Genomic DNA, 27,714 nt, shown 5'->3' on the forward strand with positions numbered 1-27,714 from the left:
AGATAAGACTACTCACCATTCAAAGCCATTTTAGGGACTAGCTCAGTGCCTGGCACATATGGAGAAGTAGTAAAGGACAGCTCCCAGCCTTCCTCCATGACACAGAGCCATTTTGAAGAAATGTTTTTTCTTCTTTGTTTTTTTTTCCCCCAGAATCAAAGGGATTTGGGCACATATGATAGGAGATAGTCACAAATCATTCAAGTTCATTAGGAGCCCATGTATAGAAAGATCTGAAATTATCATCCCCATTTCCTCTCAACAACTACTGACATCACATGGGAAATTTAGAAATCAACTTTTTCCACACTGTAAACTCCCATTTATAGAATTTCTTTTGTGTTCTTCCTTCTCCGTGAAAGAAAAGCAGCTTATTTCTCCTGGAGAGTTTTCCATAAGGTGAAAGCTAACAGATGATCAATATTTGCTAATTAAAAAAAAAAAAAAAACCAAACCAACACTAAATAGGAGGGAAAAAGGACAACTCTGGTTTAGAAAATACATCTTTTTAAAGGTGACTGAATCCTAGGCATAGCGTCTCACAGTATTACTGGAAAGAGATCATCACAGAAGAGGGGGATTTTCAAAGTCACGGAGGAGTTAATGATGGCGGGGGGGGAGGTCCTTTATACTTCTCTTCCAGAACATTCTAACACACCATGTTGCCTCTCAGAGCATAAAACCCCCCACAGCTACCCATTATGAAACATATTAATATCTCCCTATGAGCAAAGGGAGTGGAAGGGGGAAAAAAGTAAAAAAGAGAAAAACCATTCTCTAATTTAAAAGGAGAACAGGATCAGACACCACAAAGGGCCTGAGCAGGGCTCTCTCCAAGCGGACTACCCTCACATGAAGTAGGAAGCAAATGCTCGAGGGGCCGAGGAGCCGTGTCCCTTTCCTCGAAACGAACCCGGTTCTGGCAAATGGTTTCATCTGCCCGCTGTGGAAACGGGAAATGCAGCACGTGCAGACTGATGTTGGATCCTGATAAGAGGCTACGTTTGCAGAACGTGTTCTTAGTAAATTACATAGAATGGCCCCCAGATTAGTAATCCAATGGAAGGAAACTGGCAAAAACGCATTTCTCTCAAAGAAAGCTGTCAAACTGAAGAATCAGTTAATTTCTATTTCTCAGAGAAAGAGAAGTCTCCACGCCCCAGGAATTATTATGACATAAAAGGAGAGAGAGAGAGAGAAAGAGAGAGAGAGAGAGAAAAGAAGCGCTTAATTCATGGTAATATGTGCTACTATTATGTGCCTCTTGAGAAAACGGCACGAAAAGCTGGTTCGACGAGTTAAGTCTAGACAAGGAAGCGACAGTTCATTATTTCTCATTTCTTGGTAGAAAAGAAAAATAGAATGTGGCCAGACTGGCATTAGCATAATTCACTCCTAAAACTGCTGATCTACACAGCACACTATGAGAGATGGTCACTGAAAATAAATTCGGTCGGATGTTTATTTTGTTCCCTCCAGTTCTCTTTAAAGAACTCGGAGAAAAAGAGTGGGTCGTCCAGGTGAAAGCCAAGTTCAGCTTCTGCTGTTTGCGTGGGAGACCGGAGAGGAGTATATATCTTGCCAGCAAATATGTCTCTTGTGCCGTGCCCCAGAGAAGGGTACTTGGCTCAATTTAACATATGGCATAAATATTATTAATTCATAATGAAGCAAAATTTAAACTGAAGTGGAAAGGAGAGAGAGAATGGTTGTTAGCAAGAGAAAATGCTTGCTGTTAAATTTAGCTGGCAAAACTGAACTTACTTCGATAAATCCAAGTGCAAAGAATATCATCTTTTACGATTAAGTTGCTATTGGGATTTGTTGGTATATTACAAAAGGAAAAAAAATCTATTAACAGTTGTGCAACATCTTCTCCACTTCTTCCCATATCTTTAATTACGCAGGACGTTGACTGGGAGGGTGTGGAGGGAGGGGAGAGGGGTTCACTGTCCAAGTCCTGCTCTGGCCGTCTACTCCCCACCTGAAGACATTGTTCTCCTTGCTCGCGGTCGCCATGGTCACTGTCGCTCCCACCGACAGTGCTGGCAGCAGACTGGGAATGATGGCTATAAGACCTAAGGGCTCAAACCTGACAATAACCAGTTTTACACGCAAATGCCCTTAATTATAGAGAAAAAATGATGGAAAGAATCATAAAGCTTATCATACATGGACAGATTTGTAGCGATGTTTTCGACATCATCCAGTTCCCATCTGAGAGCGTTTTAGAAATCGCCTTTGCTAGAACCATTCTCAGTTCTGTTTTCTTCTCAAAATCGGGTGTGAACAGAGTAGTCCTCTCAATATGTCCCTTGCCTCTCCTGCCAGTGCTCACACACTGGTGGTTTCTATGGGCAGTCACACTTCGAACCCACACAGTGTTTAAAAATTATTTTCTGAATCACCACATCAATAGACATGTATTGAGATTTTATATAAAAATCAGCATTTCTAGGGGCGCCTGGGTGGCTCAGTGAGTTAAGCCGCTGCCTTCGGCTCAGGTCATGATCTCAGGGTCCTGGGATCGAGTCCCGCATCGGGCTCTCTGCTCGGCAGGGAGCCTGCTTCCCTCTCTCTCTCTCTCTGCCTGCCTCTCTGTCTACTTGTGATCTCTATCAAATAAATAAATAAAATCTTTAAAAAAAAAATCAGCATTTCTAGCTTCTCTTGAAAACTCAAAAGCTCTGGTGATACGTGCCCAGGACAGCATTTCCTTTAGCTGGGGCATGTGTTCCTCAGGCTGCCATAGCCTGGCCCTCCCCATCCTTCCAGAATCCACCCCTTGGCCTCCGCTTCTGGCCCAACCCCTGGAGGCAGCTGAGACTGTGATTCTTTCACTATATTATTTTTTTTCCAAATCTTCACTATTCCCCCCATCTCTTATGTTTCAGTAGACGGTTATTAGGAGTTAGAAGGAAGCATCTGACATCTCTCTTCTCCCTTCTTCCTGACTGGAACTCGACCATGATGGCTGGATTTTGAGCAGCTATCTTGTGACATCAAGGCAAGCCTGAAGCTTGAAAAGCCCATGCTTAGGATGGATGGACAGGAAGATAGGAAGTGGGGTGTGATCACATTGTGGAGTCATTAACCAGCCCTTGAACACCCCCATGCCAAACTTCCTCCTATATGAGAGAAAATTAATCTATTTTAAAGCACTTACAGATGGGTATCTTTTACTATGAGACAGATGCAATTCCCAAACAAGTCAGAAGGTATTGGGTAGTATTCTCAGGGAAGTAACAACACGTGTCTCTTGACTTTGTTGAGAATTCCTGCTGGTTAATGGAAATAATCATCACAAGACCCCCCCACTTAGCAAATAGCTCCTGTCAATGAGGCTCTGGGCCAGGTGCTTTAGGATGTGTTACATCCCAACCTCATAATAACCCTAATAGGCAGGAGGGATTAGTCTCATGTGCAGATGAGGGAACTGAGACTTGGAGAAGGCCAGAGGTTTTTCCAAAAGCCACACAGCTATTAAGTGACACGCCTCACTCAGGAGCCAGACCCAAAGCCTGGGCTCTTTCCTCTGGGCTTTCCTCTGCCCCCTCACCCCAAGAGGACATAGAGGCCTTCTCCAGATCACCGTGTAATTCCTAACTCAGGTTTCCTGAAACTGCAAAGATTTCTACCGGTTCTTCTGAACACTGGCCGTGTCTTCTGTGTGCTGTCCCATCAGGAACCAAGAGAGCCAGAGTTGGAGTTCATAGAGTTCATTTGGAGAAAATTATACGACAGAATGTTTCCAAATCAAGGCTTCTAATTATTTGCTTTAGTGAATAAAACTACGAAGGATGTGACTTTGAGGTGGAAGGTAGAAATATGAAAACCAACGAGGAGCAGGACAGCAGCCCCAAATGCCAGCAGAGAGCTTCTTCGAGGTGGGGGACACCCAATCCTGGTGTGTAGCTGGCTTCCTCCCCATTTTGTAGGGTTACCGAGACTCAGAGGTGGTCCCTAACTTGCCCCAGGGTTACGCGCCTAGTCAGTACTATCTCGGGGACTTACTCCTGTGCTGCCCCAAAGTGCCTCGGAGAGTAGAGGCAAGTGGATGAATGATTAAGAGGCAGGGGTTATTTTGTGGCAAAAACCCACTTGTTTTATCTCATGTCTTATGTTTACACTTCATGCAGATTTTGTATTGTACTCGATGATACAATCGGGTTATCTTTATATTAGGATGAATACATTAAATTATTTATCAACTGAATTATTTAACTTTTCTCTCCTGAAATGGACACTTGGGGCAGATGTGCCTTGTTTCTTCGCTGTGGCTTCATAAGCGTTCAGCATGCAGCCACAATCCTCTGGGAGAACATCACCTCAGCTTAAGAGCTACAAGGTCTGTCTGGGTCCAGGGGACAATGACTTCTCTGTGGTTTAAGGACCTGGTTCAAGGTAGCACTGCCTTGTGTTTTCATGCCGTCCCATCTGTCACGTTCATGAACTCACTCAGCAAACAGGAGGGGACGGGGCCAGCCTCCGGAGCAATCTGACCCCAATCGGGGCGCCAACCTCGCAGCACAGATGGGCTCCCCCAGGAGCAGTCAGGGGAGATGGGACCAGCCAGATGTGGGGCTCCACTGCACCCTGCCCGAATCCCAAGCCGGAGGGGCTGGTCTCACTGACCTGATAAAAGTCCGAAAGCCTGTTGGTCCCAGCTTCATTGTCCCCTTGATCCCCAGGAACCGGATAAACAAATTTGCCATCCTGTCCACCAGGCGCAGGTAGTTGAACTGCTTGGCATACTTGGGGAACACCTGCTTGAGGCAGATGGAGGGCAGGTGCGCTTCGGGATTGGGGTTGGCGTCGGAGGCGCTGGCCGGCTCGCTGTCAGAAGGCTCTTCCTTCACAGCTCGTGGCTGCTTAAGCTTCTGAGACCTGCAGAACACAAGCAATGAGGGACACGACCAGCATCTGGAGGGGGCGTGACAGTAGGTAGAGCACCTTCCCTCAGCCATTCTCCTTTCTCTAAACTCACCGCAACCTCGGGAGGTGTGAATGCTCTATTTCTATTGTACAGACCAGAAACCTGACCTCAGAGAAGCAAGGTCCCCAAGCTCACACAGCTAGCGTGGGACAAGGCCGGGACTTGAACCCAGGACAGAGTCAGGACCGGAAGCTTACACTTCCTCTGTTCTCTCCCCCCGGATTCCCAATACGGACATTCTCCTTCACCGCACGCATGAATCAAGAGAATACTGTTACGGAGCAGCCTAGGTTTGATTTCAAACTCCTACTTGTGGGTAGTAATTGAATAATTAAGAAATATAAAAATCTCATTCTGGCAAGAAGCCAGAAGCACAGTTCAATGAACAATTTGCAAAGATACATCAGCTATCCAATTTTAGGAATAGGCACAATTATGTTTTTGGGCTTAACTATTTTCTTATTTGGAACTCATACAAAAAAAAAATGATTATAGTGTTGTGATTCCTGAATCTGGTTATTTTATTTCGAAATTCTTCTGGTATTCAAGAGAATTCCACAACTAATAACACTCACATACTCACCTCTGGTCTGGAATGTTCTTTTCACCTCCAGACCCACATGTCCAACTACCACCTGTTGCTGCTTCAGGATGTCCCCAGATCCCCAGACTGAAATGTCCGTTTCCTTCACCTCAAGTCTACAATCCCCGTCTCCCTGGACAGCACCCCCATCTGCCAGCTACCCAAGGAGGACATGTCAGGGTAAATGACAGTTCTCTTCTCCCTCTCCTCTGCCTCTGCCACCAGTCCTAAGTCCTCAGTATCTCTTGAAACCAGCTCTGCTCTCCCCTGCTGGCCCTTGTAAACTCTTTTCTAGACTGTACCAACAGCCTCCAGCCTTTCCCATCCGTAGACCCATAGACACTGGCACCAAGGCCCCTCTTCTTATTTTTGAATCTTTTTATTATTATTATTATTATTATTATTATTATTATTATTTTTAGAGAGTGAGCGCAAGCAGGGTTGGGGTGGGAGGGTAGTGGCAGAGGGAGAGGGAGAGAGGATCCCAAGCAGCTTCCATGATTAGTGCTCAGTGTGGGGCCCGATGCTGGGCTCGATTCCACGACCCTGAGATCACAACCTGAGCTGAAATCAAGAGTCAGACGCCCAATCGACTGAGCCACCCAACCACCCCTTGAGGCACCTCTTCTAAAGCAGACCTGGCTGGGTTGTCCCTTACAATAACTCTCCACTGATTTCCCAAGTGCCTACAGTGAAGTTCATACTCTTCACTCTGGCACTCAAGGCCCCTCTTGATTTCTCCTCCATCCTCCTCATTTCCTATCACTGTCCTAGACACACTATACCCTCAAAGGCCTTGGGCATTTGCTGCCCATTGGTCTGGTCTGGGCCAGAGACTCGGAGCTCACTGGACACCCAGCTCTCTTCCCTCTGGTGCCTCCCTCTGCCCTTGGAGCTCACACACCTTCCCCTCCACTGTGCCACCCACAGCTGGTCTGGGAACCGGTGTAACCATTCCCATACATAACCTGCATCCACTCCTGAGACAGAACCCTGAGCGCTTTGTACTTGGTCGGTAAATACTGCCCAACTGGCCAACTGCAGGAAATTTAGAACCATGTCTTGAGCTCAACACCAAGGCCATTTTCTACTCTTTCCTTTATTAAATGGCCTCATTCCCTGCACTCCCACTTCCAAGCACACCATCAGTCACGAAGTCAGGCCATATTGGTATCTTCATACCTGCTTTCCTTGGCCTTTGAGGCCTTCCCCTGGCCCTGGCTGCCTGCCACACTTCTGTTCCACTTCCAGAGCCAGCTCAGATGTCTCCTTGATCGTGCTGATGACTCTCTGCCAGGCCCCGCTCCTGTTTCTCAGACTTGCTCCCCAGTTCCTCTGCCCAAGCGGCCCGGCGTTTGTCTAGACTCTGATCCCTCCCTCACATCTCATTCAACCCTAACTCATCCAATTCTCTCTCTCTCGTTCAACTCTGTTTCAACCTGGATCGCTTCAGGTGCTTGGGAGATGTTTCATCGGATTTGTTGAATTGGGAGTTTGCTTTTAAAGGCCAGGCGGGGCTCAGAGAAAATACCAAGGTTGTGATATTTTGTACACCGTAGGGTCTTTTTAACAGGGAATAGGTTTGATAGAGAAACAGCAAGCTGTCCCAAGAGTCTTCTCTTCATTCTGGGTCAGGGAGTCAGCCCCTAAGAAAGAGAAACCCCTTGTGTGAGTCAAGGGCTGTGAGTTCTGTTCGCAGATCCTTCCATGTGGGTCTTGGGTCTTGGCACGTGTCTCAAAGCAATGACAGAACGAAGACAGAACCAGAACTGCCTACCCCACCTTTTTCTTTCCTTTTTTTTTTTTTAAGATTATTTATTTATTTTAGAGAGAGAGAATGTGTGTGAGAGATCGAGCGAGAGGAGGGGCAGAGGAAGAGGGAGAGAGAGAATTCCAAGCAGACTCCCCGCTGAGCACAGAGCCCCATGTGGGGCTTGATCCCACGACCCTGAGATCATGACCTGAGCAGACATCGAGTCAGACGCTCAATTGACTGAACCACCCAGGCGCCCCAGGAAAACCCCTTTTAAAGTTCAGCCCTGTGTGGATGGTTCTGGGGAAACAAAGCCTTGCCCACCAAGGAGAGGCCTGATTCCTGGGGAGAAACACCTTTCCCGGGTGGGATGTGATCTCCCTCCAGCCAAGCTGGTTTCAGCATCATCTCCTTGAGTTCAAGAACAGTAAATAGAAGTCAGGTGGTTACTTTTCAGATGAAATGAAATGTTTTCACATCAAGGTTATAGGAAGACAGTTAAGGAAAGAGTAGCAGTGTTTCTGGAGATTAGCTCTTAAATTCCTGGCTAAGTGGCAATCACTGACTTTAGAAGCACTCATTAAGTTTTTGTTAGAGGGAAGATTTGGAAATGTACAGTTTGCATGCACTCAGTGCCGATGGAGAGAGCTCAGAACTCTTCCCAATCAGCCGCCCCATCTTCATTGTCTCATCCGCTCTTCGCACAGCCCTGTGACGTGACTGTTATTTTTATGCCCCTGTTCCAGGTGAAAACACCAAGAGGCAGCAAGGTTTGCCACGGCTGAACCAGAATTACAATTCTGTCCTTCCAACCAGGACTTCCAGCTCACCCACTGCCACTCCACTGCTCCACAGTGCAGCAGGATTCACGGGGTGGGGGTGGGGGGGGTCACAGGATCCAATGTACTGGTTTTTTTGTTGTTGTTGTTGTTTTTTTTTAAAGATTTTTATTTATTTATTTGACAGAGAGAAATCACAAGTAGGCAGAGAGGCAGGCAGAGAGAGAGGAGGAAGCAGGCTCCCTGCTGAGCAGAGAGCCCCATGTGGGGCTCGAACCCAGGACCTGGGATCATGACCTGAGTCGAAGGCAGCGGCTTAACCCACTGAGCCACCCAGGCGCCCCCAATGTACTGTTATTTACGTTGTGTTTTAAATAGTGTTTTTAGATTATAATAGTTATCCACGCTCTTTGTAGACATTTTGAGAAATGTATAAAAGAATGTAAATCATTTGTCATCCACAGGTCAGGGATAAACACCACTGTGTTTTGGTTTCTTACCGATGTTTGTAAGGTTAGGATCACATTCCACGTAGCATAAACCTTCCTTGTAATGACATCACGAGTGTCTTCTCCTGGCATTAGATACATTTTCGAGAGCGTAATTTCTCATGGCTGTGCGATATTCGGTATTAAGACCGAATCATATTTCAATCAGCCACCCCCTCAGCTGAATGTCTGTGTGGCCTGTCTTTGACCAAATGGGACATGGTGGTCAGTCCTTAGGCAATGGCATCCCTCCCAGAAACATAACATGTCACAGCTGGTAGCAGCCTTGGAGGTCATTCTGTCCAATGATGTCATCTATTTCCTCGGATGTGTTCTACTGTATACAACATAAAAAAACCACTTTAAAGTGTACAACTTTGTGGCATTTAGCACATTCACAATGTCGTGTACCCATCACCTCTAGTTCCAGAACATTTCCATGACAGTGCCGTTTCAGAGGAGAAACTTTAATTCCAGGCAGATAAGGCCACTAGCCCCAGGGGCTCCTTTAATTAGCAGATGGCCCAGGGTACTGGTGGCCTCCGGCCAAGGTTGCCCAGGTGATGGGGACCCCGCCCCTCCAAGGGATCTCTCCGGCTAGGGAAGTTTTCCCAATGATGTGCATGTCGGAGAATGTCTCCTACCAGCGTCCTCAGCCCGCGCCCTGCTCTACTTGGGGAGCTGCACAGAACGAGGGTTTTTTCTCTTTAACGTGAGCCCCTCACATTTCCTTCAAGGGCTGCTGTGTTTACTGGCTGACTACCATTTCCCTTCCTTCCTGAATCCCAATTAATAAGCTCAAGATGAAAAGGGCCTTCAAAGCCACAGATACCATTTCCATGGACTCAAAACCACAAATACGGGGGGAGTGTTTCACTCAACCAGAAGAAGGCAGTAAAAGATGTAGCTGGTCTAGAAGATGGAATAAAACAATGAGAAACGGTATCTTTGCTGGAGCTAATTCCAATGATCACATCGAGATCCAAGTTATCGCAAATACTGTAAAACCCTGCTTTTATTTAATGGCATTTTAATGGAAACATCGGGTTTATGAAATAAAAGTGACTGGTAAAGAAAACATAAATCAAGCTTACTAGTCCTTTGAGGTCATTTTTTTTTATTATTATTGAATTTGGTATATCCTTGGCTCATTAAAATTCTGGAAAGTTTTCTCTATTATCGTTTTTCAAATAAAATGGGATTCTTTGTTATTAAAACCACCTTTCTCTATTTTGCCTGGAAATCCTACTTATCAGGGACGTACTGTGTCAAGCATTGGGCCAAGCAACTTACTTATGCTATCTCAGCGTTCCTCGTAACAGTTCTATGAGGTAGGCAGAAACTAGGGCCATTTTACAGATTAGAAACCCAAGATCCAGAGAACCAGAACACTCCCAGCATCCCAAATCAGTAGTGGAAACAGAATTCATACTTGCGACTATATCACTACACGTTCCATACTTATCTCACTAGAGAGTCCTTGTGCCAATTTGATTTTTGTTTTGGCACTAAGTTGATCTAAATCAAACCAAAGACTTTTTTCTTAGGCATATACTATATTTCTCCAGAAATTAATAAAACAGGAAGGCAGATAAAGCAACGTTAGATTCCAATTTCAGAGAAAGTACATGAATTCTCTCAGAGAAATAATTTCCATTTTTAGTTCCTAATGCCTTCAATAATTTATTTGTTCATGAACTATTTCCCAAGCATTTCCTTGTCCCAGAGGCCTCGGATGCATGGGTGAGGTGGCCGAGGTTCTTACTAGCCAGAAGTGTGTCACCAAGTGGGGAAGACAAGACCCATGTGTAAAGAGTGAGTGAGTCAGGTGAAAATGGCCAGGGAAGCATGCAGAGAAGGACCTAGGGCACATGGAAGGAGGTCGGTTTGCCGGGTCCTGGTAGTAGGCTTGGGGGGAATACAACAAGGAAGCTGTTGTGGGTCTTACAGGACCTTGGATGTCAGACCTCTTGGATCTGGTGGTGTCGGAGATCAGAAGTGGTAGATTTACAAGAGAGGAGGGCCAAAATCAGAAGTCTGGTGAAGGTGAATGAGCCCGCCAGCAGTAATCAAGGAAGGGGCATGGATGATGCTAGGAAGCTCCTGGAACCTTCTAGGTCAGTGGTTCTGAAAGCATATGGCCTGGACCAGCTGCATCAGCACTGCCTGAGAACTTGTCAGGCATACCAATTCTTGGCCCACCCCAGGCCCTCAGACTCAGACACTGAGAGGGCTGAGCACTCTGCTTAGCCAGCCCCGTGGCTGACTCCGATGCAGGCTAAGGTCTAAGAATCACTGATTTGGGTTAAAGGAAGTGGATATGGCAACTTCTGGATCATGGGGGGACAGAAAGCGAAGGAACACCCAGGATCAGGTTCCCAGGCAATCTGGGGCTTGGCAGGAGAGCCTCGGTGGGCAGTGGTGCCGCACTGGCAAAAGGAGGTAGGCAGGCTCGTTTCCCTGCCACGTGGCTGACACCCGTCCCCGCAGTCACTTGGGACTTCAAATGCACATTGTCACTCCCGAAGAAACTGCTAACCACGTACCACAGAAGTGCCTTAAATTAGCCCAGCAGCTAATTTAAAGAGCTGGAGGATGAAGTCACTAAAAATAAATGAAACCACCATGTAGCCCAGCTCTGTCTCTGGATAACTCTCGGCTATCCCACGGCCCCATTTGCTTGCTGGTGGCGCTATGCTATTGGAAGAGAAGACAAGAGACAACAGAATGGCTGAAGCATGTGTTTCCAGAATTGATGAGGAGAAGGACTCAGTGAGGGAACTTTGTCCCATGCTCCAGGCCCTGTAAGACCCATGCCAGGTCTATTTCTCCCTGCGCTGTCCAAGCAATGCGCCTCTGGCCATTGCCCCCTGCCCTGATCTCTTCCTTCCACAGCATGATGGGACAGCAACAGCAACAAACACCATGGTGATGACATTGGCAGCACTTAATATGTGCTAGGAACCGTGGTTTAAAAAAATTTAACCTTGATGAAATCCCACCAAGTAGGTGTTACTGTTACTCCCATTCTACAGATGAGGAAACTAAGGTATGAAGACACAGACTAATCCAGGATAGAAACCCAGCAAGCGGGTGCCAGAGTCCTTGCTTCTAAACAGTGCATGATGCTTCCTCTCTGCCCGAGGACTTAGCAGGCACTGAGCACCAAGAGTCGGGCGGGATACCTGCAGGTATCTCATTCGAGCATCTCATTTGAGCCCTGGCCATGACCCTATGACTTACAGACTGTAAGTGATGAAAAAAATTAACTTCAGAGAAGTTAACCTACCTTCCAAAGGCCACTCAGCTATTACAGGGCTACGGGTGAGGATTTGCTCCTGGATCCACTTGAGTTCAAAGCCCGGGTGCTTTCCCTTCCATCAGGCTACAACTCACTGTGGTCAAGCACCTTCTCTAAATGCATTTTTACCTCCGACAGTGGAGAGAAGTCTCTTACTGACGGGACGTCACGAGGCTTACAAGGGAGAGTGGCTGGGAGGACACCCAGCCTGAGTCTAGCACAAAACTTTGGCATTGCTTAGGATCAAAAACACAGCCCGCCCATGAAGCTTCCAGATGAACCTCCTTGGGGGAGGGCGGGGGCTTATAACTGACCTCAGTGTGGTGACCTGGGAGCAATAGCACTTACCTGGAGGGGCTGTTCCCTTTTGACCACCAAATCACTCAATCCCTATTTTACCATCACAGCCTCCCACGAGTCACAGATGCACCGTGTTTGTCACGGGTATGAATTAACAGGGGCCCAGCGGCCACAGCAGCAGACTGGGTCTTGGTCCCTGCTGGGGACGAGCTCCCTGAGCCACCAGGCGGGGGCGGGGGTGGGGTGCTGCAGGACCATCTTCCTGCCAAGGCGATGAGTTAACAAAAGGACACACACGAGGATTTCCTCTGGTGCCCCCATTCCCACAGACCCAGAACTCGTGCTATTTCAGCGCTGGAAGGGCCTTCAAGGGTCATGGGGCTCAGCCCTCTCATTTTCCGGATGAGGGAACTGACAGCTGATTTTACAAAGACATCGCAAGATGCTTCTTTTCGAACACAGCTCTCTCTGCTCGGCCCCTGCGCACAGAGCCAGCGTCTTGCCATCGTCCTTGCTCTCTTTGTCTTGGGCAGTTAGAGTAAATGAAGCGGAACCGTCACGTGGGCGGGGGGGTGGTGCGCGGTGGGGGGGGGCTGCCCAGCCGCTCCTCCCCACGGGGCACCAGCCGGGTGGTCCCCTGGGACCCCAGCTCTGCACCCTCGAGCAGGGTGACCCAGGCAAGTCATCCAGCCCCAAAGCTTCAGTTTCCTCTTACCAAAAATGGGGAAAACAACGGCGCCTAACCTATAGGCCTGATGTGATTACAGGGAAAGTGCCTGCATCGGGATTGGCACAGGGCTTCGATACCTGTTAGCTTCTGTGATTTGAATCGCCAATGTCTTTATCGCCTATATGCCATCATCTCAAGAGGCTCACTATCTAGTCACCATCGATGGGAGACATCAGTGTACCCCTCTGGGAACCCCAGAGACTATGGGGTTTCTGTAACTACTCTCTGACATTCTGCTCTACCCGCAACTCATGTAACTAGACCCTGGACGGTCCTCCCACTCCCCTGTATGGGGAGCCTCACCGCAAGCTGGCCAGGTCACCCTGCACCTGTCTCTTGTCCCACCTGAAATAAATCCCCCAGATGAGTCCTCTTCTCAGACCTCACTGGATACCTGCCCCTTACCTGAGGATTACTGATGTCACAAAAAATATTTGTTGCTCCCCACGTAAAGAAAGAATTAAACTGTGGAATGAGAAGGGGCACTGGGGGAGGGTATTCTCACCCCATTTTTCTTTTGCAATATACAGGGAAGTTGAGGCAGACCCTTGCTTGAGGTGAGGCATCAACTAAGAGGTGGTGGCAAAGGGCAGACAGACCCAGTTCTCCTGACTTCTGCCCAGAGCCTTTAAAAAAAAAAAGAAGAAACCCAAAACAAAGAACACCACCCCTAAAGCGGAAGGCCAGAGTGGCCAAAATTCTGAATCTGAATGAAAAGCTTCAGACTCTCAAGGCCCTTTTGGGGGGCAGGGAGGAGCAGGGAGGGCAGGGAGGAGAATCGTTTTTGCCCAAAGGGCTGAGGAGTCCCTGCTCTAACTCCACCAGGGGTCTTTCTACGGAAGATTGGGCCCGTGTTTAGCTTTGCACGGAGACCCGGAGACGGGTTCTTCCTTCTGCGCCTTGTCTGCACCGGCTGCCGAGGCGCCCCACATGGGGCCCACCTCATGAGCAGAGCCCTTGGGGCTGCTGGCTGGCCTTGCCTTCCAAACTCCACATTCCTCCCTCTCTGTGTAAATGTGCCTTCCCAAATTATCCGTGGGAAAAACACTCACCCTTCAAATCTTGGACTTCATAGCATTTTTCCTAGAAAACTCTCCACAGCTTTGGAGCTAGAATGAGCCATTCCTTTCTCTAAAACCTTTCAGACTTTGTACATCGTCATCATCCTCATCCTGAGAGGTACTGGGAACTACATCTCTCTCCGGCCCAAAGCTGAGCCCGCGGGTCTGTGTTCTAACACGGGCTCTGGCACACAGGAGCTGCTCAGGACATCCAACAGGGAATACAGACGGGCATTGTTCCCCCTGAGTTCTCACAACAATCTAATCAATCACTTGGGTTTACATCCAAGGATGATGAAGCTTTGAGAGGTTAAGTCAGCTGCTGGGGTGAGGAGGCTGGGACCAGAGTCCTGTGGCCAGGACACTGCCACACCCTCCACTTCCAGTTGCCAGAATGCGTTCTCCTTTCTCTTTGTCCCTCCCAGTGATGGGAAGATCCTGGCTGTCTTCGGGGAGAACAAAGATTTCCTAGTGGCAACGGCAAGGCACTGTCTATGTGACAATTGTAATCAGGGGTTGTATTAGCTTCTGTTTTACCACCTCCAAAATTAGCGGAAAAGGCCAACTTGAGCTTTCATTGTCTAGTTGTGCTAATGAAGGGATCCTTTTAATTACATACTCAGCGCCTCTCTGCAACACAAAGCATTTTAGTGTTTAAACACAGCTCTGCACCGAAGTACAGGCCTTTGTGAACACAGATGATAAGTGGGGAATCCATGTGGAGAAGTCATCACCGTGATTCTTTTTGGCATTCAGTTTCATCCAAACGCAGTTTGTTTTTGGGGGTAATCCTATTCTCTTTTGTATACCGTATGCCTGGTGAACCCTAAACTAGGGATTCTGTAGGCATATCCCAGGCCAAATTTTCTTCCCCCTCAAATTTTGGATGAAATCTGCTCACTTTGTGAATTTCACCTGTCCCTGATTTGCCCTTGAGGGTCCACCCCACCGAGGGGGGCCATACAGCTGTCTGGTCAACCCGCAGTGAGGGTGTTGAACACAAAACTATCTTCACTCAGGGTCCCAGGGGCTTTCTGAGGCTGTTTTCTTGTGTGTCATTCTATATGGGATTTTCGCTAATGTGAGTGAGGCCTTATGGGGCTGATCCCACAGATCTTTCTCGGGCAAGGATGCCATGACTTTGCATTTGTATTTGGTCGGGGGGTAATGGGATACCTCTTATTGAGCCCCCTCTGGGCCAGGAACTCTCCCATATATCAATTATTGTGGTTAAGCCGCAGGAGACCTGAGATGGACATATTAACATATACTCGGGAACCTGAAGGCCTGGGTTGGAATCCTGGGCTTGTTGCTCCCTAGCTTGGTGACTTTGGAAAAGTCTCTGAACCTGCTCGTGCCCTGCTGTCTTTGTCTGTACAATGGGGATAACAGTTCTCCCTACGTCACGGCCCCACTGGAAAATTTAAATGGGCTCATACATACACGCAGAGCATTAAGAAAGACAGCTAGTGTGCAGTAAGCACTCGGTTAAGTGTTGGCTGTTTATCCAACGAAGCTAAGCTCAGGTTAAATGACGTCCTCGAGGTCACGTGGCTCCCGGAGTGAATCATCTGACTCTGACTCTCAAGACCTCGTTCTTTCCGGGCTTCCACTGAGCTTCGGCCGTGCAGACAGGATTCTGGGCTGGCACTCTGCTAGGACACTGCGATCTGAACCCAGCAGGGTAGGGCCTAGAGAAGGTCCCTTGGCATGCTTGTTGCCCTCCTGACCTCGGTGTGAGCACACTTCCCTGGCCTTTCTTCTTCTACTGCCTCAGACACGCTGCTCTTCCTGGGGTTACCAAGTTTCCTCCTTATTGCCCGCGACCTTCTCGGTCTTTCTGCAGTTCAGCTTCTTCATAGCGTCCAGCGACGCTTAACCGCTCTTTCTGGAACTCTTATTTCCTGACATCCATGCCTATGCGTTCTCCAGGTGTTTTCCCATTCTCTGTTTTTGCTTTTTTGTTTTCCTTCCTAGCGTGGTAGATCGTCCTCTAAGCCTGTCCGTGACCTGCTTCCTGCCCTACCCAGTCTCCCTGGACCATCTCATTTACACGCGGCGATGACTCTGAGATGCGCTCACGCCCCAGCAGCTTCGGCAGGCCCCCCACGCCTGGATGCACGTGCCCTGCTCCCCCGGCACCAACGGCCAGGCTCCAATCCTACACACCCCGCAGAAGCCAGCTCTTCAAATGCCAGCCCGCCCACGGGCCTCCCCTCATCCCTCCCACCAGAAAACACGCTTCTGGATTTCCCACAGCACCTCATTTGCACCTCTCTTGTGGAATCTATCATTTTCTAAACTTATATTATGGCCTCTTAAGTCTGTGGCTTCTCTCCCCCATAGACTGAGTTTGCTGAAAATAGAATCCATTTTTGTTCTCCTCATAGTACTCTACCTCTAATAGGTAATGCAAAAAAAAAGACACACTGACAGATGACTGGGGAAGAAAAGTATTCTGTAAGACAAATAATGAGAGGAAATTTGGTGTGATTCTGCCCGAAGGCAAGAAAATGGGCAGGGTGACCTCTGGGCATCATTTTCAGCTTCAGGTTTTAGAGAGTCTTTTTTTTTTTTTTTAGGGAAATAGGGCAACAATAATAATTTCTGGCAATGAGAAGAAGCCATCGTGCTCCACTCCCTCCTAACTGTCCAGTCTTGGGAAATTTGTGTTATCTCTCAGCCTCTGTTCCTCTTCTGCTAGCTGGAGCTGGACAACAGAATCTCTCTCCCATGGGTGTGGAGGGATTAAATGAGAGGCAGGGGTCCTGGCTGCAGCATAAGTAAGTGTGAACAAAATGTCAAAAATCAGTGACTTCTGGTCAGCTGAAGCCCAACCAGGAAGACTTAACGATCTCCTCCTGCCCATAGCACTCTTTCCCTCCAAGAGTTTTGGTCTTAACAGAATGAGATTTTTTTTTTTTTAATTCAGCTAATAAATTAGGCATATGCATATTAGCAACCAGGTCCAGAGAGAAAGCCTAACTTTTTTCTCTCTGCCATTTGAATTCCCCTAACATAGAGTTGTTGTCAAAATCCATTAAAGTATTAATTTCTCTTGTCACTGCACAATTCCCCAAGCAGACATCCAGACAGTGTGCAGTGCTGCTGCTCACAGAAGTACTAAATGTTCAGTTATCATGGTACATTTCTGAGATGATGCCTCCCTGATGGCTCTGGAGAGATGGCAGAAGTTCAAATACAAGGTTAAGGCCGGGCAGCAGAATGGCAACAGTTTGGGGACTGCACATTAAGGCAGGCCTAGTGCTGAGCCCCAGCTCTCCACTTAGCCACTGAACAGCCTTGGGGAAGGTACTTAACCTCTCTGAGTATCAGTTTCTTCATTTGCCAAATGGTGACAATGACACCAGGCACACGGGGTTTGGGGAGAACTGTGTGGAATACAAAGCGTAGAGAACCTCGTAGAAATCCCAGCATATCCCTGGTCCTCAATAGGAGACAGCTTAGACGTCCCAGAGATTTGGAGATGTGCAGACGGGCCGTCTCGAGGCCGTCACACCCACTCACCATCCCTTCCCGAGGGACAACTGTGAGGGGCGGTGTTCTTTTTGTGACACCACGGCACACCGACAAACACACAAGGCAGGAGGAAAAGGTTTCCGTGCCAATGGGAATGCGGGGGGCACTCTGCACCCCAAGAAAGAAAACAAGAGAAAGCCAATCATTTAGTTTCCCGACTACCAAGCACAGCGCGGAGCTGAAGTCAGAGCTGGGCTCTTCCTTGGTTGCCATGGCAACGTCGCTGACCTAGCCGGTCCTGCAAACACATGCGAGACCGTAAGGGGCACACGTGGGAGGTGGGGTCCAGGGACGTGGGCGGTGCGGCAGCGCTTCGGCCAGGCCGAGAGGTGCGCTCACCTGTTTTTCTGAAACACAAAAACCGCCGGCAAAAGTGCAGCCCTTGCCAGGGACCTGGGAAATTCCAGTTGCTATCGTAAAGTTCCTTTGGTGATCGTGAACGGATTTAGAGCCCAGCAGAAAGGCCAGTTCAAACCCGGTGAATGAACAGTTACTGCTTCCTCAGCCGCGACGCAGGGATGGGGGAGAGGGCCGCGCACCTCTCCTGCCGGGTGGGGACGAGGGGCGGTCTGCTCAGCGTCCAGGGAAATGTGCCTGAGGCCCTATCTGCTGCCTCGAGCTACCATGTGGCTCAAACCCCAAATCTATGGAGCAATTTCCCATCCACGATTTATCATCCTTGAGCAACAGCCCGGGAAGGAAAAAGCAGAGCACCCATTTTACAGGTGAGAAGATGGAGTGTTGCGACCGTGAATCAAATGAGCCCTGACACTTTCGAGTTCTCTTTTCTCGATTATTCTATGTCCCCTGAGAGGCTTAATGTGTGATAGCGCTTGAATTTGCCAAAAATTCAATTCTTTCCCTCACTCTTGAGCTCAAGGTCACTTTAAAAGTCACCTTCCACCTTTGACTGACACTTGCCAATCAAATCCACCCAGATGTCTGTCTTGCAGTCAGGTTGAGCGTGATTTGTTCCCCAGACCCCCACAAGCCTGCTTCCTGCTGTTTCCACCCGCGTCGTTATTGGCAACTCCATCCTCCCAAGTGAGCCAAGCTCGAAACCCTGAAGTCGGCTTTGGTTTCTCACTTGTGCTCACCCGGGTTCCCAGGGACTTATATACTATCCCTTTTCTACTCAGAGGCTCTGATTCAAATGTCCTGGGGAGTCCTAGGAAGTGGAAGGAGGGAGCACGGTGGTTACCCACAGAGGCTGTGGGGTTAAGGCGTCTGGGATCGTGCTCACTCCATGCCTGTGGGCTAAGCACCTTCTGTGGTCTTGTCCTCACGGCTAGTGAGACTATTATCATTCTTAATATGATTCCCATTTTCCTTATGAGACATTTTCCTATGAGAACACAAGTGTGGTGACATAATTTTCCCAAAGTCATCGGGATTGGCTGGATATGAGCCCTTACGCATAACCAACACGCAAAGCTCTTTCCCACTTAGCTATAGTTTTTTTAAGAGCAGGGCCCCTGGGCCACATTTGTGTGTCACGGCTTCGAGGGGTGAGGACATGACTGAAGGTCTGAGTTTGGTTCTCCCTCCCATGACGACCCTTTCTCACTCTGTGACCTTTGGGAAACAACCAGAAGATAGCTAGAGGTCTATAGCTGGCCGAGTGGTGGCCCTAAGCCCCGGCACCCGGCAATGTGACTTTATTTGGAAAAGGATCTTTACAGATGCAGTCAAATTAAGGATCTTGAGAAGAGGTTATCCTGGATTTGGAGAAGACCCTAAATCGAGGGACAGCTATCCTCAGAAGAGAAAGGCAGGGCAAGATCTGACACAGACACACAGAGAAGGGGTTGTAGGAAGAGGAGGCAGAGATCGGGATTGAGAGCACCAGAAGCCACCAGCGCCTGCCGCTGCCACAGGCTGGAAGGAGCAGGGAGGAGTCTCCTCCAGAGCTTTCGGAGGGAGCGTGGCCTGACTGACACGGCCTGGCCTCAGAGCTGGGCGAGAATGAGTGTCTGCCGCTTGAATCCAAGAGGGAACTTGCGTCTGCAGCCCTAAGAGACCAGTACAAGGTCTCAGTTTCTGAAATGGGTCACCCCGCCAGTTACTGTGAGAGAATGTGACTGGAAACAACTAGAATTGTGACCTGGGCACAGGAGGCCCCCAATAAATGTTTGCTGAACCAAATTAAAATATCCCGAGTCACTACCCTGGAAACTTCTCTCCAGGACACACCTGGCTGACTGGTTCTGCCTAGAGCGTCAGGCTTGTAAGATGCTTAACTTCAGAACCCAGGAGCCAGAAGGAGAAGCCACAGGGACGATCTCCACTGAGCCCAGGTGTGGAGGAAAAAACGGGAAGCCGGCAGAGATGTCTGTGTCCTTGTGAGGCTGGTAACTGAGTGCTGGCCCGTCTCCAGCTCTGCTGAGCCTGTCACGGTGGGTTTCACAAAACATCTGTTTCGGGAACAAGCCTGTGGTTTCAGGCAAGCTCTAAAGATAATAGTATGTTTTTCCTACATGCAGCATGACATGTGCACCGAGGCTGAATATCTCTAAATGTGACCAATTTCTTAAGTGGCGGAAGCCCATCAGACTCTTCAAGAACGTTGATGGCATGTGGGCAACCCCGGCCGTGTCCTGGGCGGCTGCAGACGTGGCTTGTAGGGAAGCGCTTTGGGGAGTAGTTGGGAGTGGTGGGCAGTGAGCTCTCAGCAATGTGTCTCTCTAAAGGTTGTCTTAATTCTGCAAGGGAGTGGGTCCCTCGGCTTCATGCATATGGATGCAGCAGTGGTTGAATGGTAACCTGCGATTTTTCTTCCCCACGTTAATGGACTTGGGTTGGCTACTGAGTATTTGACGAGGAAACGCTATGCCAGTGCACATACCAATGATCCCCAGGACGCGAATGCAGCTTTGCTGGATTTGACTCAATTCTGGCCCAAGATAAGCAAGCACGGGTGCGGCATCCCGTGTGAAATGAGCAGACCGTGCCTTGGCATGAGATAGACAGAGCACCAGAAGGCAGACCAACAATCAGGAAGATGCCAGAACCCTTTCCCAGTCATCCCACAGGTGCTGGGGGAAGGAGGCGTGCCCATGAAGCAAACTCCGCCCCATTCTCCGTGGAATTTGATCTGAGGAGAGGGGCTCCCACCCCTGGGGGAGGTAAAGGAAGGCCAGAAGGCACCTGTCCTCACGGGGCCGTCTCCTCTTGCCCTGGCTGGTGTGCTCCTGGGGAGTCAGGGGAGAAGGCCTTGGGGGTGCCCAGGAAGCCCCGGCCCACACTGGGTGCCTGGAGTGAGCTATGCCCCATTCCCTTAGCTTGCTGTAGCCTTGGCCTCCAGAACCGACTCTAGGTCTCTGCATTCCAGACTCTGCCCAGCCCCAGCAGCCTCTCCTTTCTTACCCTTCTGCAGCTGGAGTCCCAGCATGCCATGGGGCCAAGTCCCTCCTGGCTGACTGCTAAGCCCCCAAGGCCAGGTCTGTAGAGCACAGAAAGCAGTGATCTGGCCACCTTTCCTGGAACACCCTATGCCCTGCAGACTGCTTCCAGAGTGAGCCACGGGGCCAAGGAGTCAATGCATTTAGAAAGGAAAGAGCTTTAAGTCATAGAGACTGGTGGTCGTCATTCTGTATGTAGACAAGGACTGAGCTCTGGAGACGGGGAGCGGTTTGTCCAAGGTTTCCTGGCACTCGGGCTTTATGGGTCAGGAAGAATACAGGTTTCCCATCTCCCGGCACACTTTGCTGGAATAATATCCTTGGCTAATATCAATCAGCTCTGTGCAGACAGTGCCCTATCTGGCTCATGTCTGACTCTCGGGCAGCAGCTTGGGGCCAGGCCCAAGCAGGAGCTCAGGAACTATTATTTAGACTCAGGTGAATGGATCTCCTTTGTAAAACAAATCAGACGCAGACGTGTTCCTGAAGCCAACACAAAGGTGTCATTTCAGGATTCCACAAACACCTCAATTCCCAGAAGGGAGAGGCTGTATCCGCCTACAAAATGGTGTGGAAGTGGGGAAGGATGTTGAATTGACTTGTCACGTCGCTGTGTTAATTTTTTCCTTGTCTAACTATGATCCTGTGTCCTTATGGGAACAGCAGCCCTTTATCGGAGGCCGTGGTGTCCAGGCGCTGCCCTGGGGACCTCGATCCAAGGTCGTATTTAGTCTCGCCCTCACCCCTGCCCGGTAGAACATATCAGGCCTTCTTTATAAGTGGAAACTGAGGCTCAGGAAGATAAGCGCCTTGCCAAGGTCACACAGCTCACAGAGCGGGAGCGCGGATTCTAGTTAGGTCTGTGCTGTTTTACCAAAGTCAGGCATCCTGCCATAAGGAGAGCAACGCTACGCAAGGAGATAGGATCTCACCGAGGCGAGTGTGTGATCACGTCTCATTCTTTCAGCAACTCCAGGAAGTGTTGTCTCCACCTTCCAGGGGAGGAAAAATAGGTCTAGAGAGGCCAAGTCGCTTACCAGGTGATCCGGGACAGTCTAGAACCAGGGAAGAGCGAGAGGCAAGGGTGCAAGGGGGCCCCGGAGCTGGGCTGGACTGGCTGGTCGCCCGACTTTAGGTAAATGACCTGACACAGATTCTTAAACAGTTTCTTAAAGTACAGGTAACATGAAATGTATCATTCTCACCATTTTTAAGGTACAGCTCAGTGCTATTGAGTACTTTTATACTGTTGTGCGACCCCAACCACAATCCACGTTCCTGGACTTACACTCTGCGTGTTACACACTAACTCCCCATTTCCTGCCTCTCTGGCCCCCGGCAACGGCCATGCTACTTCCCGGCTCTAAGAAGCTGACGCTCTAGAAAGCTCATGTCAGTGGAAGCATACAGTGTTTGTCCTTTTGTGTCTGGTTTATTTCACCCGGCACAGTGTCCTCCAAGTTCATCCATGCTGTAGCAGGTCTCAGACCTCCTTTTTAAAGGCTGAATAATACTCCACTGGGGGACTGTACCACATTCTCATCTGGGCCCTTCTTTCCTCCACGACGGTCGCGTGGGCTGCTGCCACCTGCTGGGTGTTGTGAGCAGTGCAGTAGGTAAAATACTTGGAAGCGCATCCATTTCTGTCACAAACCTGATCTTGGGCTTGGTTCCCCAGCTCAGGAAAGAGATATAACACCCACAGCGCCTGAGCCAGAGAGGGGAGAGGAGGGTAACTCCCAAACCCCACGAGTAGCCTAGTGTCATTCCTCTGTCACCTTGCATCACATACTTCTCTCCATTGTCACCGCTGCTCCCCGGATTCCAAGCTGCCACCACCTGTCACTTCAATGGTGGGTCACTTGAATCCCAATAGCCTCATCACCAGTCTCCTTGCTTCCAGCTTCCCCTCTCAACACATCTTCCAGGTCCTAGCCACATGGCAGATCTGACCATGTCACCTCGTGCCCCTAAACCTGTCCCCGCGTCTCGCCCTTACTTCCTTCAAATCCTTGTGGAAACGTCCCCTTTTCTGGCAGGCCTCCCTTGGCCACTCTGCCTAAAGCTGTGACACCCACCCCTCGCCAGCCTACGAGGGCCTGCCTTGTCCCATTCTACCTGCCCCCCAGCACTACCGCCATTTATCAGAGCGTAGATTTTACTCATTTACTTCGTTGCTGTCCATCTCCTGCTCTCTCACACACCACCTCCTCCAATAAAGAATGTCAGGTTCACAAAGGCAGCGATCGGTGATGGTTTTGTTCACAACTGGCTCCTCGTCCTGGTGCACAGTAGGCCCTCACTAAACGCTGGCCAGGTGCGTGAACACACGAATGACTGGCTCCCCTCTGCCTGCAGGGTCATGGCCAGGTCAAGTCCTTTCATGTGCTGGCTGTGTCCCCTCCAGCCCTGCCCTTCCACAACCCCATGTAAACCCAGGGACCGCCAGACCACAAGGCTCACCAGGTCCTCCCCTTGGATAGTATCCCTGGACCTTTGCACATGCCGTTGCCTCTGCCTGGAATGTCATTGCCTTCACCTCACCTTCATGACACCCTACTTTTACCTCTTTTTTGAAGACTGTTTCACACTACACAACAATTACCCCTTTACTTGTCTGTAGTTATTTCTAAACTGCCGGCTGTGAAGGTGGGATAATCTCGCTCACTCTCCAATTCTTGGGGCCACGCACTGACACTACGGTTGAGGCACAGAAAATGTCAAGGGAAAAAAGGGAGCCAGGCTCCTGTGTCTCAGCTGCCACTCCTACAGGGTACCCAACCATAGACATGATGTGCAGGACACATAGCTTCTGCCACCGTGCCTGGCACACGGCGGGCATCGCACATCCAACACAGACACGATGGAGGGCTCGCGTGCACCTGTGGAGGACCTGCTGTTTCCACTGTTCTCGAAGCCACCAGCTGCCATCCTGCTGTCATCTGTCACCTCTGGGGGCCACACTGATTAAGTGTTGGCCCCAGAGAGAATTCCTGTCCTTTCCTGTCCTAGCCGTCACATTTTGGCAGCTTGCCCGCCAAGCAGAGGAAACCTCCAAGTCCAGTTTCTTCTCAGAACCAACGGCGTTTATCACCAGCATGTCACGGAATTGAGAACGTCCAGGGATTTCGGGGAGCAGTGGTGCTGGTCTCTCATTTTCCATCTCAGATACAGGTTCAGAGAGGCGGACGGACTTGCTCACGGTCATGCAGCTAGTTAGGGACCTCACTTTCTCTTTCCTTAGAAGAAGTTTAATTCTATCTGGTTCACCCTATGGGGCCCCAAGGTGTCTGGTAGGTTCGTCTAAAAGCCTCACTTGGGCTAACTTCTGACCAGTTTTCTCACTATGCCATCAGCAAAGAGAGGCGGACACGTTTCACTTCCGTGGCTTGCTAACTAACAGCATCAAGCAATTACATGCTGCGAAACTCTCTTTCCAGGGACCTTGTCTGCGATTCAAACAGAAGAAATAGACGAGACTCTTGACCCTCTCACTCTAGACAATTGACCTGCCATCAATAAAGCAATGGCAATGTCCCACCCTGGCCACAGCCACTGTCCTTGGACGAGCCCCTCCGTGGAGAACACCTCTGCCTGCCTGAAAGTGAGCTCCTCTCTGCCGGGGGCACCACAGTACTGCTCGGGCTCGTATGTGGGGGAAGCAGAGGGAGTGCTGGGGAGTGTGGAGCTTAGGCATTGGCAGAAGCATCAGGGAGGCAAGGGAGGGGTAGCCTGGTTGGAAGTGAATCCAGAGCTCCCCCTGACTGAGACGGAGTCATCAGCAGCCACCAACAGACTCATTCACAACCTCTGGTCCCAGAGGAAATTGTTAAGCCTAATTATTATTATTAGGCATAATGACTAATTAGTAAAAATAGCTACCATTTACCGAGTGCCAACTTATGCCCAGTACTTAATCCATATTATTTCTTTTCGCCTATTTTACACTTCTTTATTTTCTGTTTTCCTAACTAGAAGGTCAATATATATTCATGGAAAAAAAATCTTTAAAGCTACCAAAAAGCAGGAAAAGGGAAGAAAGTTCACCCTTTGTCTCACCACTCACCTACAGCCCCTGCTAACATACTGGAGTTTTATTTCCAGGATTTTTTCTGTCTGTCTTTCTGTTTCTCTATCCTCTGTGTGTGCAGATGCACATGGTAGGTGAGATTTAACATAGTTGTGATCACAGTGGCCAAAAAAATTATTTCTGATGCCCACAATGACCCAGTGATCCTTGGGTACAATTATCTGCACTTTATAGCTCAAGAACCCAAGGCTCAGAGAAGGTCAGTCAGTCGACCAAAGTCACACAGCAGACAAAGGCCTGGACCGGGATTCATATCAAGTCTCTCTGTGGTGAAAAGCTGTCTTCCCTCCCACTCTGCCCTGTTGCATTAAGGGAGAAGCGTGGATAGTTTTAATGACATCTCTGCTTCTGCAGCCCCGTTCCTCTGCCTGTGCCCTCCAGACCACACTCTACTGAGAGTAGCTATAGGTGTAGGAGACGCAGAATCTTCCAGCCATATCGACTCAACTACCAGTACCTGGCTACAGAAAGCTTTGAAAGCTGAAGCATCGGTGAAGACATTCTGTCAGAAACTGGAGGGAATCTGTGTTTTCTGTCCACATAGATATCTGGAAAGCTGAAATCAGAAAGCACAGTGAACTGCCGTTTGCAAGCTGTTTCGCGTGAGACAAACACAAGTGACGTTTATGGAACCGTGCAGGTGGCTCAGGAGGCCTCCGCCCCGGGCCTGCGAGGCTGGAAAGGGCCGGGACCCTGCAAACACCCCTGTGGGGAGGGAGCAGTGAGGGCCCAGATTCTCTCTTTCCTCAAATGGTTGGAACAAAGCCCTGGGTTCCACGACTCTTTAAACTGGCACCGAGCATGATAAGCAAGCGAGATGAACATGTGGTACTTTCTATGTGCCAGCACCGGGCAGAGGGGATGCCAAGTGAGTAAGACAGCGCACCTGCCTTCCAGAGCTTACATCTGGGGGGCGTCCGGGGGGCTCAGTCATTAAGCATCTGCCTTCGGCTCAGGTCATGATCCCGGGGTCCTTGGATCAAGTCCCACGTCCCTTCTCCCCTCCCTCTCTCTGCCGCCCCCTTTGCTTGTGCTTGCTCGCTCGCTCTCTCTCTCAAATAAATAATCTTAAAAAAATAAAAAAGAGCTTACATCTGGGGCAGGGAGACCCTTATGAAAAGAGAGCTCCGTTGCGATGCAGGAAGCACCAAGACACAATGACAGAAACCCTTTTTGTTAAAAAAAAAAAAACCCACCAGCTCAGATCCCTACGATCTCTAAGATGGGAGGAGTCACGGCCGAGAAGAAACGCTGTGGGACAAAGGGCAGGAACAAAGTGGTGAAAAGCCGTTTTTCAGAGTGTTGTGTTCACAGACATCCAACAGCAAAGGCACAGGACGGAGTAATCTGTCTTATCTGTATCTTATCTGTCGTAAACTTAGGAACAGAGTAAGTTGCCACACGATGCTCCCTTGATATTTTTAGCCTCTTTCTCCCTCGCAGTTTGAACAAGATGTCTGGAATGTGTTTTGCTTTGTTGCAGATAACATTCACCTTGAGCCTTTTTTTCTGCGTGCATGCATACGTGCGTGTTTGTGTGCGTGTGCGCACGCGTGCGTGCATGTGTTTGTGTGCGTGTGCGCACGTGTGCGTGTGTGTGTGCACGTGTGTTCCATCTGAAGGTTCAATCACCTCTCACCTAATCACCAGGAGTTGCTCAATCTACAGGATGCTGTGAAAATGAACTGCTTGGAATGTACTACCTTCCGGTACGGGCTCAGATACAGAGGTATTTCCTTGCATCCCACCCCCCCACCCTTGCTAGTGTGAGGGGCCTCAGCCCTGCTTCCTGATTCCTGGTGGAGGAACTGCCCCATCAGCCCCCCTCACTCAGGGACCTGCTCTCCTCGGGACACACGTGGGGTGGGAGGTCCGTTCTGAATATGTGCCGCCCCTCAGCTCCCCAACTCACTCACCCTCTTCTGTGCTGCCTAGCCCTTCTCCCCCCACCCCTTCCTTTTCCACTGCCCAACTCCCAGACCCATTTTTTCTAGTTATTCCCAACAGGAGTGACTCACACTTCTCAGATATAGGGACAGAAATGTCGTGGCTGCACTGAAAGGTATTCAGAAGGAAATCTGCAGATGCCTGAACTTTGAGGAGGGGGCCTGGAGGACCCACAAGGACAGCCTCGGGGACCTCAGTGCTGCGGGAGCGGGAAACCCCTCCACTGACCTTTGGGACGAGGACAAGGCATCCTAGCTGCGCTCAAATCCTGACTTGGCCTCCTAGATGCTGTGTGACTTCAGGCAAGTCACTTAGCTCTTCTGATCCTCTTTTCTTATCCTTAAAATGGGGATAATCTCCCTTGCAAATTGTTGTGAAGATTGTGATGTTTTATACAAATATAAGTATATTTATAATACAAGATTACATATGCATGTTTTTGTAAATTGTTCCAAAACACTCACTTCACACACACCCCTACGTATAAACAGTGGCTGGCACAGGGCAGTCACCAACCTCTCTGGGCTGGCTGTGTCGACACAGCATACATCTGTCATGATGAACAAATGCATGGGTGTAATAGAAAGTATTAGATAAATGTAAAGTATTTAAAGAAAACACTGAGGTGTATTTTTTCTTCTGTGCTTTGAATGACACAATATTTATCCTGTCATTTTTCCAGCGAGGGGCTTGCTGGCTGTTCCAGCACAGCTCAGGGATACCAACCAGAACGTGGGTTAAATATACAGGGCGACTTGGCTTCACACGCTGAGTACAAAAATGAAACATACGTGGCTTGGAGGCC

General features: G+C 49.3%; 1 protein-coding gene across 4 annotated transcripts in view; it reads right to left on the bottom strand.

The window, feature by feature from the left end:
- Positions 1 to 27,714, bottom strand: part of TTLL11 (tubulin tyrosine ligase like 11) — a 220,894-nt gene that overhangs the window by 34,531 nt on the left and 158,649 nt on the right. For 3 of the 4 annotated variants that reach the window (XM_047700186.1, XM_047700184.1, XM_047700187.1), the window contains 2 exons: positions 25,420 to 25,518; positions 4,636 to 4,887 (listed from right to left, as the gene is read on the bottom strand). In XM_047700186.1, coding sequence (XP_047556142.1) covers positions 4,636 to 4,887; positions 25,420 to 25,518 — 351 coding nt within the window. The remainder of the gene's footprint in view (positions 1 to 4,635; positions 4,888 to 25,419; positions 25,519 to 27,714) is intronic. The other variant, XM_047700185.1, reaches the window with a different exon arrangement.

This window comes from Lutra lutra, chromosome 13 (assembly GCF_902655055.1).
Source record: "Lutra lutra chromosome 13, mLutLut1.2, whole genome shotgun sequence".
Taxonomy (NCBI): domain Eukaryota; kingdom Metazoa; phylum Chordata; class Mammalia; order Carnivora; family Mustelidae; genus Lutra; species Lutra lutra.